We start from the raw sequence: 15160 nt of genomic DNA on the forward strand, positions 1-15160 counted from the left end.
GCTGTTCTCCCCAGCAACAGTTATCAAGAAGATGTTTTTGGCCAGGCACGGTGGCTCACACCAGTAATCCCAGCACTTTAGGAGGCTGAGGCGGGTAGAACACCTGAGGTTAGGAGTTTGAGACCAGCCTGGCCAACATGGTGAAACCCCATCTCTATTAAAAATACAAAAATTAGCCAGGCATGGTAGTGCATGCCTGTTAGACCTAGCTACTTGTGAGGCTGAGGCACAAGAATTGCTTGAATCGGGAGGTGGAAGTTACAGTGAGCTGGGATCGTACCGCTGCACTCCAGCCTGGGCAACAGGGCGAGACCATCTCAAAAAAAAAAAGAAGGGCCAGGCGTGGTGGCTCACACCTGTAATCCCAGCACTTTGGGAGGCCGAGGTGGGTGGATCACTTGAGGTCAGGAGTTCAAGACCAGCCTGGCCAACATGGTGAAACCCATCTCTACTAAAAATACAAAAATTAGCCGGTTGTGGTGGCTGGCGCCTGTAGTCCCAGCTACTCGGGAGGCTGAGGCAGGACTGTCACTTGAACCCAGGAGATGGAGGTTGCAGTAAGCCAAGATTGCGCCACTGCACTCCAGCCTAGGTGACAGAGCGAGACTCTGTCTCAAAAAAAAAAAAAGGAGTTTATTTAAAGAAACTCTGTAAGAGCAGCTTGGATTTTATGATCTTTAGATCCAGAGTTTTTACTTTTCTGGAATTAAATATAATTGTTTGGAATTCACTCTTTATCATTGAATTTTTAAGAGTGACTAAAGTAGTGCTTCTTAAGATAATTGTCATGTGTTTTTGTTTTGTTTTGTTTTTTGGGGCTGACTGTTGCTCTGTCTCTCAGACTGGAGTGCAGTGGCATGATCTTGGCTCACTGCAATCTCCGACTCCTGGGTTCAAGCAATTCTCTTGCCTCAGCCTGCCGAGTAGCTGGGACTACAGGCGCGCGCCACCATGCCAGGCTAACGTCATGTTGTTTTAGGAGTATTTGAATACAGTACTTCATCTTCACAATCAAAATGGCTCACAGAAGCTTACAAGTGACGTTTATCCATTTTGGCTTTTCCTTTAACATAGAATGTTGTGGAGAAAACATGACTGATCTGAAGGACTCTGGAGGATTCTGGGATAATACAGGAAATATCCTAAGCTAAATGTATAGGTTATTCATTCTATTAGAGGAATATGAAGTCCATGTTCTTAGTGAACTGGCACATTGAGACATACTGCCCGATGAGATGGTCTGCCAAATTAATAGTTGTACTTTGAGATGAAGAAACATCTGTCATTTTTTTTCTCAATTTAGTCTGAAAAAATTTTATGTCATTGGTCACTGAAATAACAGATACTCTTTGTATAATACAAAAAACACATAAAGAGGAAAACAAAAGTCAGCTAGTATCTTATTTCCTGTTCACGTTATTTTAGTGTTTTGCTTTTTAGTACATCTTCAATGCCTTTGTATTTGTTTATATGATGATATGGTATAATAATATAGTATCTTGAGCTGGGTATGGTGGTTCATACTGCTAATCCCAGCACTTTGGGAGGCCAAGGTATGAGGATTGCTTGAGGCCAGGAGTTCAAGACCAGCCTGGGCAACATAGCGAGACCCCATTTCTTAAAAAAGGCTGGGCGCAGTGGCTTATGCCTATAATCCCAGCATTTTGGGAGGCCAAGACGGGCGGATCATCTGAGGTTGAGAGTTCGAGACCAGCCTGACCAACATGGAGAAACCCTGTCTCTACTAAAAATACAAAATTATCCAGGCGTGGTGGCACATGCCTGTAATCTCAGCTACTTGGGAGGCTGAGGCAGGAAGATCGCTTGAACCCAGGAGGCGGAGGTTGCAGTGGGCCGAGATTGCGCCATTGCACTCCAGTCTGGGCAACAAGAGTGGAACTACATCTCAAAAAAAATAAAATAAAATTGGGGCCTGGCGCGGTGGCTCAACACCTATAATCACAGCACTTTGGGAGGCCAGGTGGGTGGATCACGAGGTCAGGAGTTTGAGACCAGCCTGGCCAACATGGTGAAACCCTGTCTCTACTAAAAATACAAAAATTAGCCAGGTGTGGTGGGTGCCTGTAATCCCAGGTGCTCGGGAGGCTGAGGCAGGAGAATCACTTGAACCCGGGAGGTGGAGGTTGCAGCGAGCCGAGATCGTGCCATTGCACTCTAGCCTGGGCGACAAGAGCAAAACTCCGTCTCAAAAAAAAAAAAAAAAATTTTTTTAAAAAGTAAGTACACACACACACACACAGGTATATATATATATGTATACATAGTATCTTTGTCTCTTCACTTGTCAGAATTAAAAACTAAAAGCCATAGTACCTCATGAGAAAGTACAAAAATTTCTTGCCCAGCCTGGGCAATATGGCAAAACCCGGTTTCTACAAAAAAATACAAAAATTAGTTGGTTGTGATGGTGCCCCTCTGTAGTCCCAGCTACTTAGGAGGCTGAAGTGGGAGGATTGCCTCAGCCTGGGAGGCTGAGGCTGCAGTGAGCCATGATTGCACCACTGCACTCCAGCCTAGGCAATGAGTGAGACCCTGTCTCAAAAATTCAAAAAAAAAAAAAAAAAAAAAAATGGCCAAGCACAGTGGCTCACGCCTGTAATCCCAGCACTTTGGGAGGCCAAGGCGGGCGGGATCATGAGGTCAGAAGTTCGAGACCAGCCTGGCCAACATAGTGAAACCCTGTCTCTACTAAAAATACAAAAAATTAGCTGGGCATGGTGGCGGGCGCCTGTAATCCCAGCCACTTGGGAGGCTGAGGCAGGAGAATCACTTGAACCCAGGAAGCGGAGGTTGCAGTGAGCCAAGATCACACCATTGCATTCCAGCCTGGGCAACAAGAGCGAGATTCTATCTCAAATAAATAAATAATTATAGAAATTTTCGCAATAATCATAGCACTGATTTAGCCAGATTTTATAACTTGGTAATCAAGTTCAACCTACTCATTTTTCTGAACCTTTATGCATTTTCTTATCTCAGCTGATTGGTTCCTTTCAGTTGAGACTGCATGTCCTCCCATGATGATCACGTCTTTTTCTGCTGCCCGTAACCCTTCAGTGGCTCATCAGAAAAAAGTCAAAGTTCCTTCGAATGACATCCAAGGCCCTCTGTGATCTAGCCTTACTTTGCAGCCTTCTCTTTCTTTGTTTTTCCTCAGGACCCAGAATATCTGCATATGACTTATACTTTAATTCCTTCTTGCTTTTGCAGAAGTAATAGTAATTCTCTAATGTCCATCTTTTTTTTTTTTTTTTAGAAATGAGATCTTGCCATGTTGTCTGTGTTACTTGAGTTCAGTGGCTATTCATAGTTGTGACCATAATGCACTACAACCTCAAACTCTTGGGCTCAAGCAGTCTCCCTGCCTCAGCCTCCTAGTGCACTACAGGTGTGCACCACTGTGCCCGGCTAATATCCATCTTCATGACCATGCAGGACATAACAGCCTAGTTTCTTTTTTTTTTTTGAGACGGAATTTCGCTCTTGTCACCCAGGCTGGAGTGCAATGGCATGATCTCGGCTCACTGCAACCTCCGCCTCCTGGGTTCAAGCGATTCTCCTGCCTTAGCCTCCCAAGTAGCTGGGATTACAGGCATAAGCCACCACGCCCAGCTAATTTTGTATTTTTTAGTAGAGACGGGGTTTCACCATGTTGGCCAGGCTAGTCTCAAACTCCTGACCTCAGGTGATCCACCTGCCTCGGCTTCCCAAAGTGCTGGGATTACAAGTGTGAGCCACCTCACCCAGACCTTGATTTTTTTTTTTTTTTTTTTTTTTTTGTATTTTTAGTAGAGACGGGGTTTCATTGTGTTAGCCAGGATGGTTTCAATCTCCTGACCTCATTATCCACCTGCCTTGGCCTCCCAAAGTGCTGCGATTACAGGCGTGAGCCACTGCGCCTGGCCCATAACAGCCTAGTTTCTGATAATCAATACTTTTTTCAGAATGGAGAAATAATAAAATAAGTTAAATAAATTTGGGGGATCTTTTTAATGGTTAACTGTTTGGACATAACATGTTACTTTAGAAGATTGTTATGGGGTTTAAAATTATGTGTATCTCTGGTGACACTGCCAAGATAAATTTTACCCTGAATTGCAGTGATGAAGATGAAGATGAAGCGCTGTACCAGAAGGTATCCTCAGAGCAGGGCCGGGTGGAGCATCTCGGGGACTTGCTGTCCCACTGCCAGGAATGTGGTTTGGCAGGAGACTTCTTCATCTTCTGTTTGAAAGTAAGAACTACCTGTAGTTCCTGGTCAGTGTTGTTCCAGAGGAGTTCCAGGAAACCCTTTGAATTTTCAAAGCATTTATAATTTTAGGTCCTAAAATGCAGGCCCTAATTTAATGAAAATGGTCAGAGGACATAAAGGAATTTATTTTTTAGTAGCCTTTGGATTGGTAAAAAGAAGAAGCTTTTCTTCACTAGTACTCATGTTATCTACTACTTCTCCAAGTAATCGGCACTGACAGTTTAGAGATGAACAAAGCAAAACCGTCCATCTATGAAAGGGTTAATCTTTGCTCTGTGTTGACAGTAAGAACTCTTTTGAAGTTAATAGCAGGTTTTACAGCTATAGAGTAATCCCTTATCCTTTCTGACTGTTGTTTTGTCAGGTATTTGCAAAGGAGATTTAGCAATTCTGCCTCCTTCATTTCATTTTGCAGGCACTTGAAGCCTTTTCCGGGTTTGTTTCTTAGTGCCAGTGGTTGTGCTTTGCTTGCTTTTCTTCTGTTCTCTGACAGTAACTTGTACGCCATAATGTTACTCCTTGTTGCACTGTATGACATCATAAGCCGGTGACCTCTAGCTCTGCTTTCTCAACTTCTTCCCCTAAATAAAGTGTCTACTCTAAAAGAACTCTAAGAGAGTTTAAGGTTTCTGTGGGTATGAGAGAATTCAAGGAGGGAATCAGGGCTAACATTTCGAGAACTTGAAATAGGGGACACTTTTTGATGCTTTCTTACCTCCCATGTTCACACCCATCCCCGTGCCCAGCAATACTCTTCATAAACAACGTTCCAAGGGGATGTGCTCTTAATTGTATACCTAAAAAAAGGTGGCTCACGCCTATAATCCCAGCACTTTGGGAGGCCGAGCCAGGTGGATCACCTGAGCTCAGGCATTTGAGACCAGCCTGGGCAACATGGCGAAACCCCGTCTCTACTACAAATACAAAAAAAATTAGCCTGGCGTGGTGGCTTGTGCCTGTAGTCCCAGCTACTTGGGAGGCTAAGGTGAGAGGATCACTTGAGCCCAGGAGGCAGAGGTTTCAGTGAGCCAAAAAGGGTAGGTGAATAGCCTACAAAACCCACAGTAATACATGATTTCTTAGAAGTTAATTTTAAGTATCTTAGAGGAAAAGAGCTGTAGTGCTGGAGGCATCTCATGGTCTCCAAAACGGGTTTGAGAATGTGAGGTGATCTGAGGTCTCAGTTCAAGGAAGGCCACTAGTAGAAATCATAAAAATACCCACAAAGCAGAAAGCTTGTCAAACCATTTCTTTGTGTGTGTGTGTTTTATTATGAGATTTTAAATTTTTATATACATAGTATCATACTGTACATATTCTGCAACTTAGATTTTTTACTCAGTAGTGTATTTGAGATCTATCTATATTGATACCCATATAAATCTAATTTATTTAACTGCTATGATACAATAAATACATCATAATTTTTTCTTATTGCTGGACATTTAGCTTGTCTCCAAGTTTTGGCTATTATAAATAATGTTGCAACAAACACAGACTATTTCTTTAAACATGCAGTTCAAACAGAGTTTTCTACTTATGTTTGAGAAGGCCTTAGTTCTACTGGCTTTATCTTCACTTTTTCTTTCCTGCCATGCTTGTAGGAGTTGACTCATGTGGCCTCAGAAAATGAAACAGAGTTAAAAACTGAGCCCTTCTCCAGCAAGAGCCTCTTGGAATTAGAGCAACATCAGACTCTTCTTGTGGAAGGCCAAGAGCGGAAGTTGCTTGTCCTGCAGCTGATGGCTGTTCTGTGCGAGAGAATGTCTGAGCAGATATTCACAAACATCACTCAGGTCAGTAGTTGCCACATTCTGGACCCCAGCCTTTTTTTCTTTCCAAAAAATAAAGTTTAAAAATGTTGCTGAGAGTGTGATTTGATGACACCTGGATCATGAGGTGTTTCCTGGAATGCTGGTTAAATATGGAAACTACACAGCCCACACCAGGCCACTGAATCCAAAACGTTCCAGTGTTCTGAGACTCCACACATTTAACAAGCTGCTGAGGTGATTCTCATGCAAGTAAAATTTTGTCTTAAATGTTTATATGTTATGTTATAGTAGTTTTCAACTTTGGGTGCAAAAAAAGTTATCTGGGATCTTTTTCAATATATTGATAGCCAGCCCACGTTTAGAGATTCTGATTCAGCATGTCTGCATTAGAGCCCAGGCATCTTTGTCCTACTCAAGCTCCATGGATGATTCTAAGGTGTATCAAAACTTGAAAATAATTATACACTCAACTTGAAGAAATCACTAATAATAATGAGATCACCTTGAATTTTATTATGGGTCCTCTAACTCACAGCTTATCTCCACAACATTCTGTAAAGTTTTAAGATGTTTTAAAAAATGCTTTTGGAGGAGTATCACTATGCAATCAGTGCCTGAATTGCATTGGCTCAGACATTATTTTTCCCACCTTTAAAAAAGATAGGAGATAAGAGTAATAAAGCAAAGGCAGTACAGTTGCCAGATTTTACCACTTAACCAGAATTAGTTGTTGCTTGGTTGGTCAATAGGCAGTTGTAAGATGGCATGATTGTCACGCTTAAATCTGATTCTCCAGCTCTTTGTATGGTCGTCATTGTCATCTGCCTTCGGGTGTTGCTAAGCAGCATTTCACTATAGCTCCTGCTGAGAAAATTTGCAGCTGCCTGTCAGCTCTGACTTACCGTGCCTGTTTAATGAGAATTATGCTCATGATTTCTTTCCTGGCCTCTTATTCTTTCAGTTCGCTGACCCCGTGTTACTCAGTAGGGTGATTTGTTTCTCCTGTGTTTATATCCATTCTCTGGAGACTTTTTCATCCAGACCTTATGTTTTTGTCTCAGGATGCTAGTTGGAAGGGGAAATGGTCTAAAAACTGATATGACTTGAGCTTTTGCACTTAGCTCCCTTTACTCCTAATGAAGGAACAATGGTGTCAGGCTGGTAGAAAAATGATTTGTCCCATTAAATTATCCTTCAGCTAAGGTTAAAATGTATCAGGGCAAAAAGAACCACAAGGAAATATTAAATTGCATTTGGTAATGTCACTGCTCGTGATAATATTGGTATATTGTTTTATTTTATTATTTTTTTTTGAGACGGAGTCTCTCTCTGTCGCCCAGGCTGGAGTGCAGTGGCGCAATCTCAGCTCACTGCAACCTCCACCTCCTGGGTTCAAGCAATTCTCCTGCCTCAGCCTCCCAAGGAGCTGGGATTACAGGTGTGCACCATTGTGCCCAGCTAATTTTCGTATTTTTAGTAGAGATGGGGTTTCACCATGTTGGTCAGGCTGATCTTGAACTCCTGACCTCAGGTGATCCACCGACCTTGGCCTCCCATAGTGCTGGGATTACAGGCATGAGCTACTGTGCCCAGCCATTACTGGTATATTATTTTGAAACATACACATATAGATAAAGAAAATAAGTTAATGTAATTTTGTGAATATTATTAGGAATCAAGATTTTTAGCATAAAAAAGAGGTATAAAGTAAAGAACCAGAGTAAAGACCCTATAATTTATTTCATTTTATTTTAAGAGACAGAGTCTCACTATGTTGCCAAGGCTGGACTTGAATTCCTGGGCTCAAGCGATTCTCCCACCTCAGCCTCCCAAGTAGCTGAGACAACAGGTGCACACCACCATGCCCAGCTTAAAACCCTGTAATATTGAATTTCAGTTGGAAATATTAATATGAACTCATAATTTATTTTTCTCTTTTTAAAAAATAGATATTTCCAGCTCAGTCCATTGTCAGTCCCAAGAAGCAATGACAACCCAGTGGCAATAAGCATTCTTAGTGACAATTTATAGTTTCTTTTTTTTTTTTTTTTTTTTTTTTTGAGACCGAGTCTGACTCTGTCGGCCCAGGCTGGAGTGCAGTGGTGCGATCTCGGCTCACTACAACCTTTACCTCCCGGGTTCAAGTGATTCTCCTGCCTCAGCCTCCCAAGTAGCTGGGATTATAGGCACATGCCACCACGTCTGGCTAATTTTTGTATTTTTAGTAGAGACAGGGTTTCGCCATGTTGGCCAGGCTGGTCTTGAACTCCTGACCTCAAGCAATCCATCTGTCTCGGCCTCCCAAAATGCTGGGATTACAGGCATGAGCCACTGTGCCCAGCCCAATTTATAGTTTCTAAATACCATTTTCTACTAAAAGAATTCTAAGATCTATATGGAATAAGGTTGATTCGAAGTCTGAGGCAGGAATCATACATTTATAAGCCTCAAGGCATCTTGTTGTGCTTAAATACAAGGAAGCGACCTGAGATTAATGGGATCATATCTGTAGCACACTGGAGCCAACTTGAAGGGACTCCCATTGCCATGGATAGGACAATTAGGTCATTAAAAGGAATAATGCCTGCAATGGTTGAAGTACATCAAAGATATAAAAATCTGAGTCAAAGAAAAAACCCTCATAGGACATCTTTGGGATTGCCAGGGCATCAACTCATTATTTTGTACCTTGTTAAGTAAAGGGAAAGAATAAAGCATTTGTCTTATGTTTCCTGTAGGAATTGTATGTCAGGGTAACCAAATGGTATATGAAGGAAAATCTTTCTTTATAGGAGAATCACAGCTAAAAATTCAAAAAGAAAACTAGAAAATTACATCTTGGCGGGGTGCTATGGCTCAAGCCTGTCATCTTAGCACTTTGGGAGTCTGAAGCAGGAGGATTGCCTGAGCCCAGGAATTTGAGACCAGCCTGGGCAACATGGCAAAACCTCACCTCTACTGAAAATACAAAAACTAGACCGGGTGCAGTGGCTCACACCTGGAATCCCAGCACTTTGGGAGGCTGAGGTGGGCAGATCACTTGAGGCCAGGAGTTTGAGACCAGCCTGGCCAACACGGTGAAACCCCATCTCTACTAAAAATACAAAAAATTAGCCAGGCATGGTGGCGCGTGCCTATAATCCCAACTACTGGGAGGCTGAAGCAGGAGAATTACTTGAACTTGGGAGGCGGAGGTTGCAGTGAGCCGAGATCGCACCACTGCACTGCGCTCCAGGCTGGGTGACAAGAGCAAAACTCCGTCTCAAAAAACAAAAAACATTTAAACAACAGGGAAGTTCATAATGTAAAAAATAGGGACTTCTGGTGAAAGACAGTGTACTGAACACATTTATCTGCTCCCTCTGGAAGCCACAGGGACCAACAGAGCAGGAGAGAAGAGACCTAAAAGGTAATAGCCGACCCAGGTGTGGTGGCTTATGCCTGTAATCCCAGCACTTTGGGAGGCCGAGGTGAGCGGAGCATTTGAGCCCAGGTGTTCGAGACCAGCCTGATCAACATAGCAAGACCCCATCTCTCAAAAAAAAAAAAAAAAAAAATTAGCAGAGTGTGGTGGCAAGCGCCTGTAATCCCAGCTATTCGGAAGGCTGAGGCATGAAAAACGCTTGAACCCGGGAGGCGGAGGTTACAGTGAGCCGAGATTGCGCCACTGCACTCCAGCCTGAGTGACAGAGTGAGACTCAAAAAAAAAAAAAAAAAGGGTAATAACAAATGTTGCAAAGTTCAGTGGTGAGATCGTAGCTCACTGTGGCCTCCCACCTTAGCCTCTCAAATAGCTGGGACTACAGGCATGCACCACCATGCCCAGCTAATTGGTTTGTTTTTGTTTTTGTTTTTGTTTTTGTTTTGTAGAGATGGGGTCTCACTGCATTGCCCAGGCCAGTCTGGGCAATAGTAGCTGATCTAGCAACTTGAGAAACTGGAAATCAAGATGTCTGCATGCGGAGAAGCCAAGAAGCACACTACTACACCTCACTAAAATTGTTAATTTTTTTTTTTTTTTTGGAGACAGTCTCACCCTGTCGCTCAGGCTGGATGGAGTGCAGCGGCGCAGTCTCGGCTTACTGCAACCTCTGCCTCCTGGGTTCAAGCGATTCTTGTGCCTCAGCCTCCCAAGTAGCTAGGATTATAGGCACCCGACACCACGCCTGGCTAATTTTTGTATTTTTAGTAGAGATGGGGTTTCACCATGTTGGCCAGGCTGGTCTCAAACTCCTGACCTCAGGTGATCCACCCACCTTGGCCTCCCAAAGTGCTGGGATTAGAGACATAAGCCACTGCGCCCAGCCTAAATTTTTTTTTTAAAAGAAAAATAGGAAAAAAAGGAGCAGGCTCCTTTTTACTGCAGAACCCTGGATGGACAGGAAGCACCAGATAAGCTCTAAAAATGGAGTTGAATTTAGAGCTTAAAACAATTTGAAAGGCTGTATAGGATTCAGTAAATCCCTTCATTCGTTCCTTCCCTTTGTACAACCACCTCCCCTTCCCAGCGAAAGACTGGAGGTTTACTCTTGAGAGATGTTGAGCCCAGGGGACTCTGAACTGGGTGGGAGAGGAGAACTGAAAAATAGGAGGTATAAGTTGAAGTCTGCATCCTCAACAATGAGGCCTCCACCCCTTCCACTCAGGTGTCAGAGTCTTGGCAGCAGGTTTAGACACCATCATAGGACTACTGTGAGGATTAAATGAGTTAATACCTGTAACGTGTTCAGAATTGTGCTTGGTAAATAGTGAATGTTTAATATTATTATTATTTTTGAGACAGAGTTTCACTCTTGTTGCCCAGGCTGGAGTGCAATGGCGTGATCTCGGCTTACCTCAACCTCTGCCTCCCTGGTTCTAGCGATTTTCCTGCCTCAGCCTCCAGAGTAGCTGGGATTACAGGTGCCTGCAACCATGCCCAGCTAATTTTTGTATCTTTAGTAGAGACGGGGTTTCTCCATGTTGGTCAGGCTGGTCTCAAACTCCCGACCTCAGGTGATCTGCCTGCCTCGTCCTCCCAAAGTGCTGGGATTACAGGCATGAGCCACCGCGCCTGGACTTAATGTTATTAATAAACTAAACAGTTTATTATTAAACCAAACTAAAAGTGGTTGCTTCTGTAGAGCCTGAATCAGATGGGAAGAAATGATGTAGGGCACTGCTATTTTTCACTATAAGCTTTCAAGAATATTTAGCTTTTAAAATTATGTACGTTTATAAGAAGTTTTAAGTAAAAAGTAAAGGTCTGTCCCCACTCTCCACAACATATATAAATTTTAGAACAGGCTTCAGTCACACACCTATTCTTGTGGCTGGAAGCCCCACCGAAATCACAGGAAGTGTATAGTAGGGGGAGGAGCTGCTGTCCAAATGGGTAGGGGGTTTTGGGGTTAACACAAAGAATGTTTGGCGGAAAGGCTACTTCATAGATGACAGTGATTGTTGGCTATCTCTTTACAGTTAACAGTTCCCTGGGTTTTTTTTTAAAACATACATACAAACATAGAAAGTGTCTATTTTAGTAATAGGATCATACTACTTGTTTTGATATCTACACACACACACACACGCAGTGGCTTATGCTTGTTATCCCAGCACTTTGGGAGGCTACTCGGGAGGCTGAGGCAGGAGAATTGCTTGAACCCGGGAGGTGGAGGTCGCAGTGAGCCAAGATCACGCCACCGCACTCCAGCCTGGGCGACAGAGCTAAACTCTGTCTCAAAAAAAAAAAAAAAAAAAAAAAAGTGGAGAGGAATTTAGAAAAACTTGGAAGGCTAAATAGTCCTAGTTGAGTAATTTAGGAATGCTTTATATATTTTTTGTTATTGTTGTTAGAGACAGGGTCTCACTCTTTGTTGCCCAGGCTGGAGTGCAGTGGCGAAATCACAGCTCACTGCAAACTTGAACTCCTTGGCTCATGCAATCCTCCCACCTCAGCTTCCTGGGTAGCCAGGACTACAGATGTGTGCCACTGTGCCTGGCTAATTTTTTAATTTTTTGTAGAGACAGGGTCTCACTTTGTTGCCAGGCTGGTCTTGAACTCCTGGCCTAAAGTGATCTCCTGCCTTGGCCTCCCAAAGTATTAGGTTACAGGCGTTAGCCACTGTGCCCAGCTAAGGAGTGCTTTAGAAAACTCCCTGGAGGCTAAATAGTTAGCCCAAGATAGTAGAAACAGTTTCTACCTAGTTTCTCTAGAAAGCGCTAGTGTCCTTATGTTCTAGTATGAATAAAATCTTAGGGATGGAGGAGGTGGTGAAAACTGCCATAAACAGCATTGTTCATTTCAGTAAGTGGAACTTTTAATAACCTTTCTAGTTTCCTGTGTTGCTTCAGAAGACAAGTGTTAACAAGCCATTCTCCTGACTTTAAGCTTGCAATAAAGATTCTAGCACAGCATGTGATTAGTCCAGAGAATTAAACATGCAAGCTTGCATGTTATTTGGAGGCTTATTATGACTTTCTCAGCCTTTCCATTTCTAAAATGATTTCTCTTTTGAGTCATTAATCCTAAGTATGTATGTGTGTGTGCATGCATGTGTATTTGTGTGCTGTCATTTATTCAAAGGTGTTTTTACTTAAGGTGATTAATCCAAATGCATTGAAAATGATGCTGACCAAATTAATTCTATTTAAAGCTTAATTGTTAGCCAAATGCTATATAAAATCTTGTCTAGGAACAGTCTTAATCCTTTCAAATATTTAATACTTAAAAAAAGACTCTAGATCAGGGGTCTCCAACCCCCAGGCCACGGACTGGTACTGTTCTGTGGCCTGTTAGGAACCAGGCCGCATAACTGAAGGTGAGCAGCGCCCAAGTGGGCTTTACCACCTGAGCGCCGCCTCCTGTCAGATCAGCAGCAGCATTAGATTCTCATAGGAGCACAAACCCTGTTGTGAACCGTGCATGCGAGGGATCTAGGTTGTGCAGTCCTTATGAGAATCTAACTAACACCTGATGATCTGAGGTGGAACAGTTTCATCCTGAAACCATTCCCCGCCCCTCTCCCCCTCCCGCCCCTGCCAACCCCAGTGTGTGGAAAAATTGTCTTCCATGAAACCAGTCCCTGGTGCCAAAAGGGTTGGGGATCACTACTGTCAATCATTTGCACAGATGGTTCGAAGACACTGGCTTCTAGATGAAACTGAACACTACCCCTCCATTCTTTACTTACTAGAATTAGACTGTCAAAATGTCGGGAGTGCGTCAGGGCAGGAATCCCTGAGGAGGAAACCTCCTTTTGAGAAGCAGATCCAGGACCCTCTGACATAGTCAGAAAGTAACAGGTCATTTTTTATAAAGAGTTTTTTTACAGCAGTTTTAGATTCACAACAAAATTGAACAGAAGAGACAGAGATTTCCCTTATACTCCCTGCACTCATACAACATAGCCTCCTCCATTGTCAACATTTCCCACCAGAGTGATGCATTTTTTGCAGCTGATCAGTCTACATTGACACATCACCACCCAATGTCCATAGTTTACACTAGGGCTCACTCTTGGTGTTGTACAGCCTATGGATTTGGACAAATTTGTAATGCCCTGTATCTACCATGATGGTATCATAGAGAATAGTTTCACCACCCTAAAAATCTTCTATGCTCCACCTCTCTCCTCACCCCGGCAACCCTTGATCTTTTTACTGTCTCCATAGTTTTGCCTTTTCCAAAATGTAATATAGTTGAAATCATACGGCATGTAGCCTTTTCAGCTTGGCTTCTTTCCCTTAGTAATATGCATTCGAGTTTCCTCCATGTCTTTTCATAGCTTGATTGCCCGTTTTTGGTGCTGTTTTTCCATTGTTTGGATGTATCACAGTTTATTGATGCATTCACCTACTGAAGGACATCTTGGTTACTTCCAAGTTTTAACAATTATGACTAGAGCTGCTATAAACAACCATGTGCAGGTTTTTGTGTGGACGTAAGTTTTCAACTCATTTGGATAAATATCAAGGCAAGTAATGGCTAGATTGTATGGTGAAAGTATGTTTAGTTTTGTAAGAAACTGCCAAACTGTCTGCCAAAGTGGCTGTACCATTTTGCATTCCCAGCAGCAATGAATGAATGAGGGCTCCTGTTGATCTCCATCCTCATCAGCATTCCTGGTGAAATCAGTTCTCTGGATTTTGGCCATTCTATTAGGTGTGTAACAGTATATCACCAATGCTTTCATTTCCAGTTCTCCAGTGACATAGGATGTAGAGCATCTTTTCATATGCTTTTTTGCCATCTGTATATTTTCTTTGGTGAGATGTCGGTTCAGGACTTTTACTCATTTTTAATTGGGCTCTTTTCTTTTCAAGATAGGATCTCTTTCTGTCACATAGGCTGGAGTGCAGTGACACCATCATGGCTTACTGCAGCCTTGATCTCCTGGGCTCAAGCAGTCCTCCCACCTCAGTCTCCTGAGTAGCTGGGACTATAGGCACTTGCCACTATGCTTGGCTATTTTTTTTTTTTTTTTTTTTTTTTTTGAGATAGGGTCTCACTCTGTTGCCCAGGCTGGAGTGTAGTGGTGCTATCTCAGCTCACTGCAACCTCCACCTCCTGATTCAAGCGATTCTTCCGCCTCAGCCTCCCAAGTAGCTAAGACCACAGGTGCGCCACCATGCCCGGATAATTTTTTGGTAGAGACAGGATTCACCATGTTGGCCAGGCTGGTCTCGACTCCTAACCTCAAGTGATCTACCCACCTCGGCCTCCCAAAGTGCTGGGATTACAGGTGTGAGCCACCGTGCTCAACCCAGGTTTTCTTATTATTGAGCTTTAAGAGTTCTCTCTAAATTTTGGAAAACAGTCTCTTGTCAGACTGTTTTGGATGAATATTTTCTCCCAGTCTGTGGCTTCTCTTTGTATTCTCTTGACAGTGTCTTTCGCAGAGCAGGAATTTTTAGCTTCAGTAAAGTCCAACTTATCATTACTTTCTTTCACGGATTGTGCCTTTGGTGTTGTATCTGAAAAGTCATCACCATACCCAAGATCATCTAGATTTTTCATGTTATCTTCTAGGAGTTTATAATTTTGTATTTTGCATTGCAGTCCGTGATCCATTTTGAGTTAATTTACAAGTCATTTTGCTTTTTAATTTTCAGGCAAAATTCATGAAAAGTA

The 15160-nt window shown here is 42.8% G+C and overlaps 1 protein-coding gene across 8 annotated transcripts in view; it reads left to right on the plus strand.

The window, feature by feature from the left end:
- TANGO6 (transport and golgi organization 6 homolog) overlaps positions 1 to 15160 on the plus strand; it is a 242621-nt gene that overhangs the window by 61376 nt on the left and 166085 nt on the right. For all 8 annotated transcript variants that reach the window (XM_054454111.2, XM_063654474.1, XM_054454113.2 and 5 more), the window contains exons 10-11: positions 4123 to 4255; positions 5878 to 6069. In XM_054454111.2, the coding sequence (XP_054310086.2) occupies positions 4123 to 4255; positions 5878 to 6069 (325 nt within the window). The remainder of the gene's footprint in view (positions 1 to 4122; positions 4256 to 5877; positions 6070 to 15160) is intronic.

This window comes from Pongo pygmaeus, chromosome 18 (genome assembly GCF_028885625.2).
Source record: "Pongo pygmaeus isolate AG05252 chromosome 18, NHGRI_mPonPyg2-v2.0_pri, whole genome shotgun sequence".
NCBI classification, from domain to species: domain Eukaryota; kingdom Metazoa; phylum Chordata; class Mammalia; order Primates; family Hominidae; genus Pongo; species Pongo pygmaeus.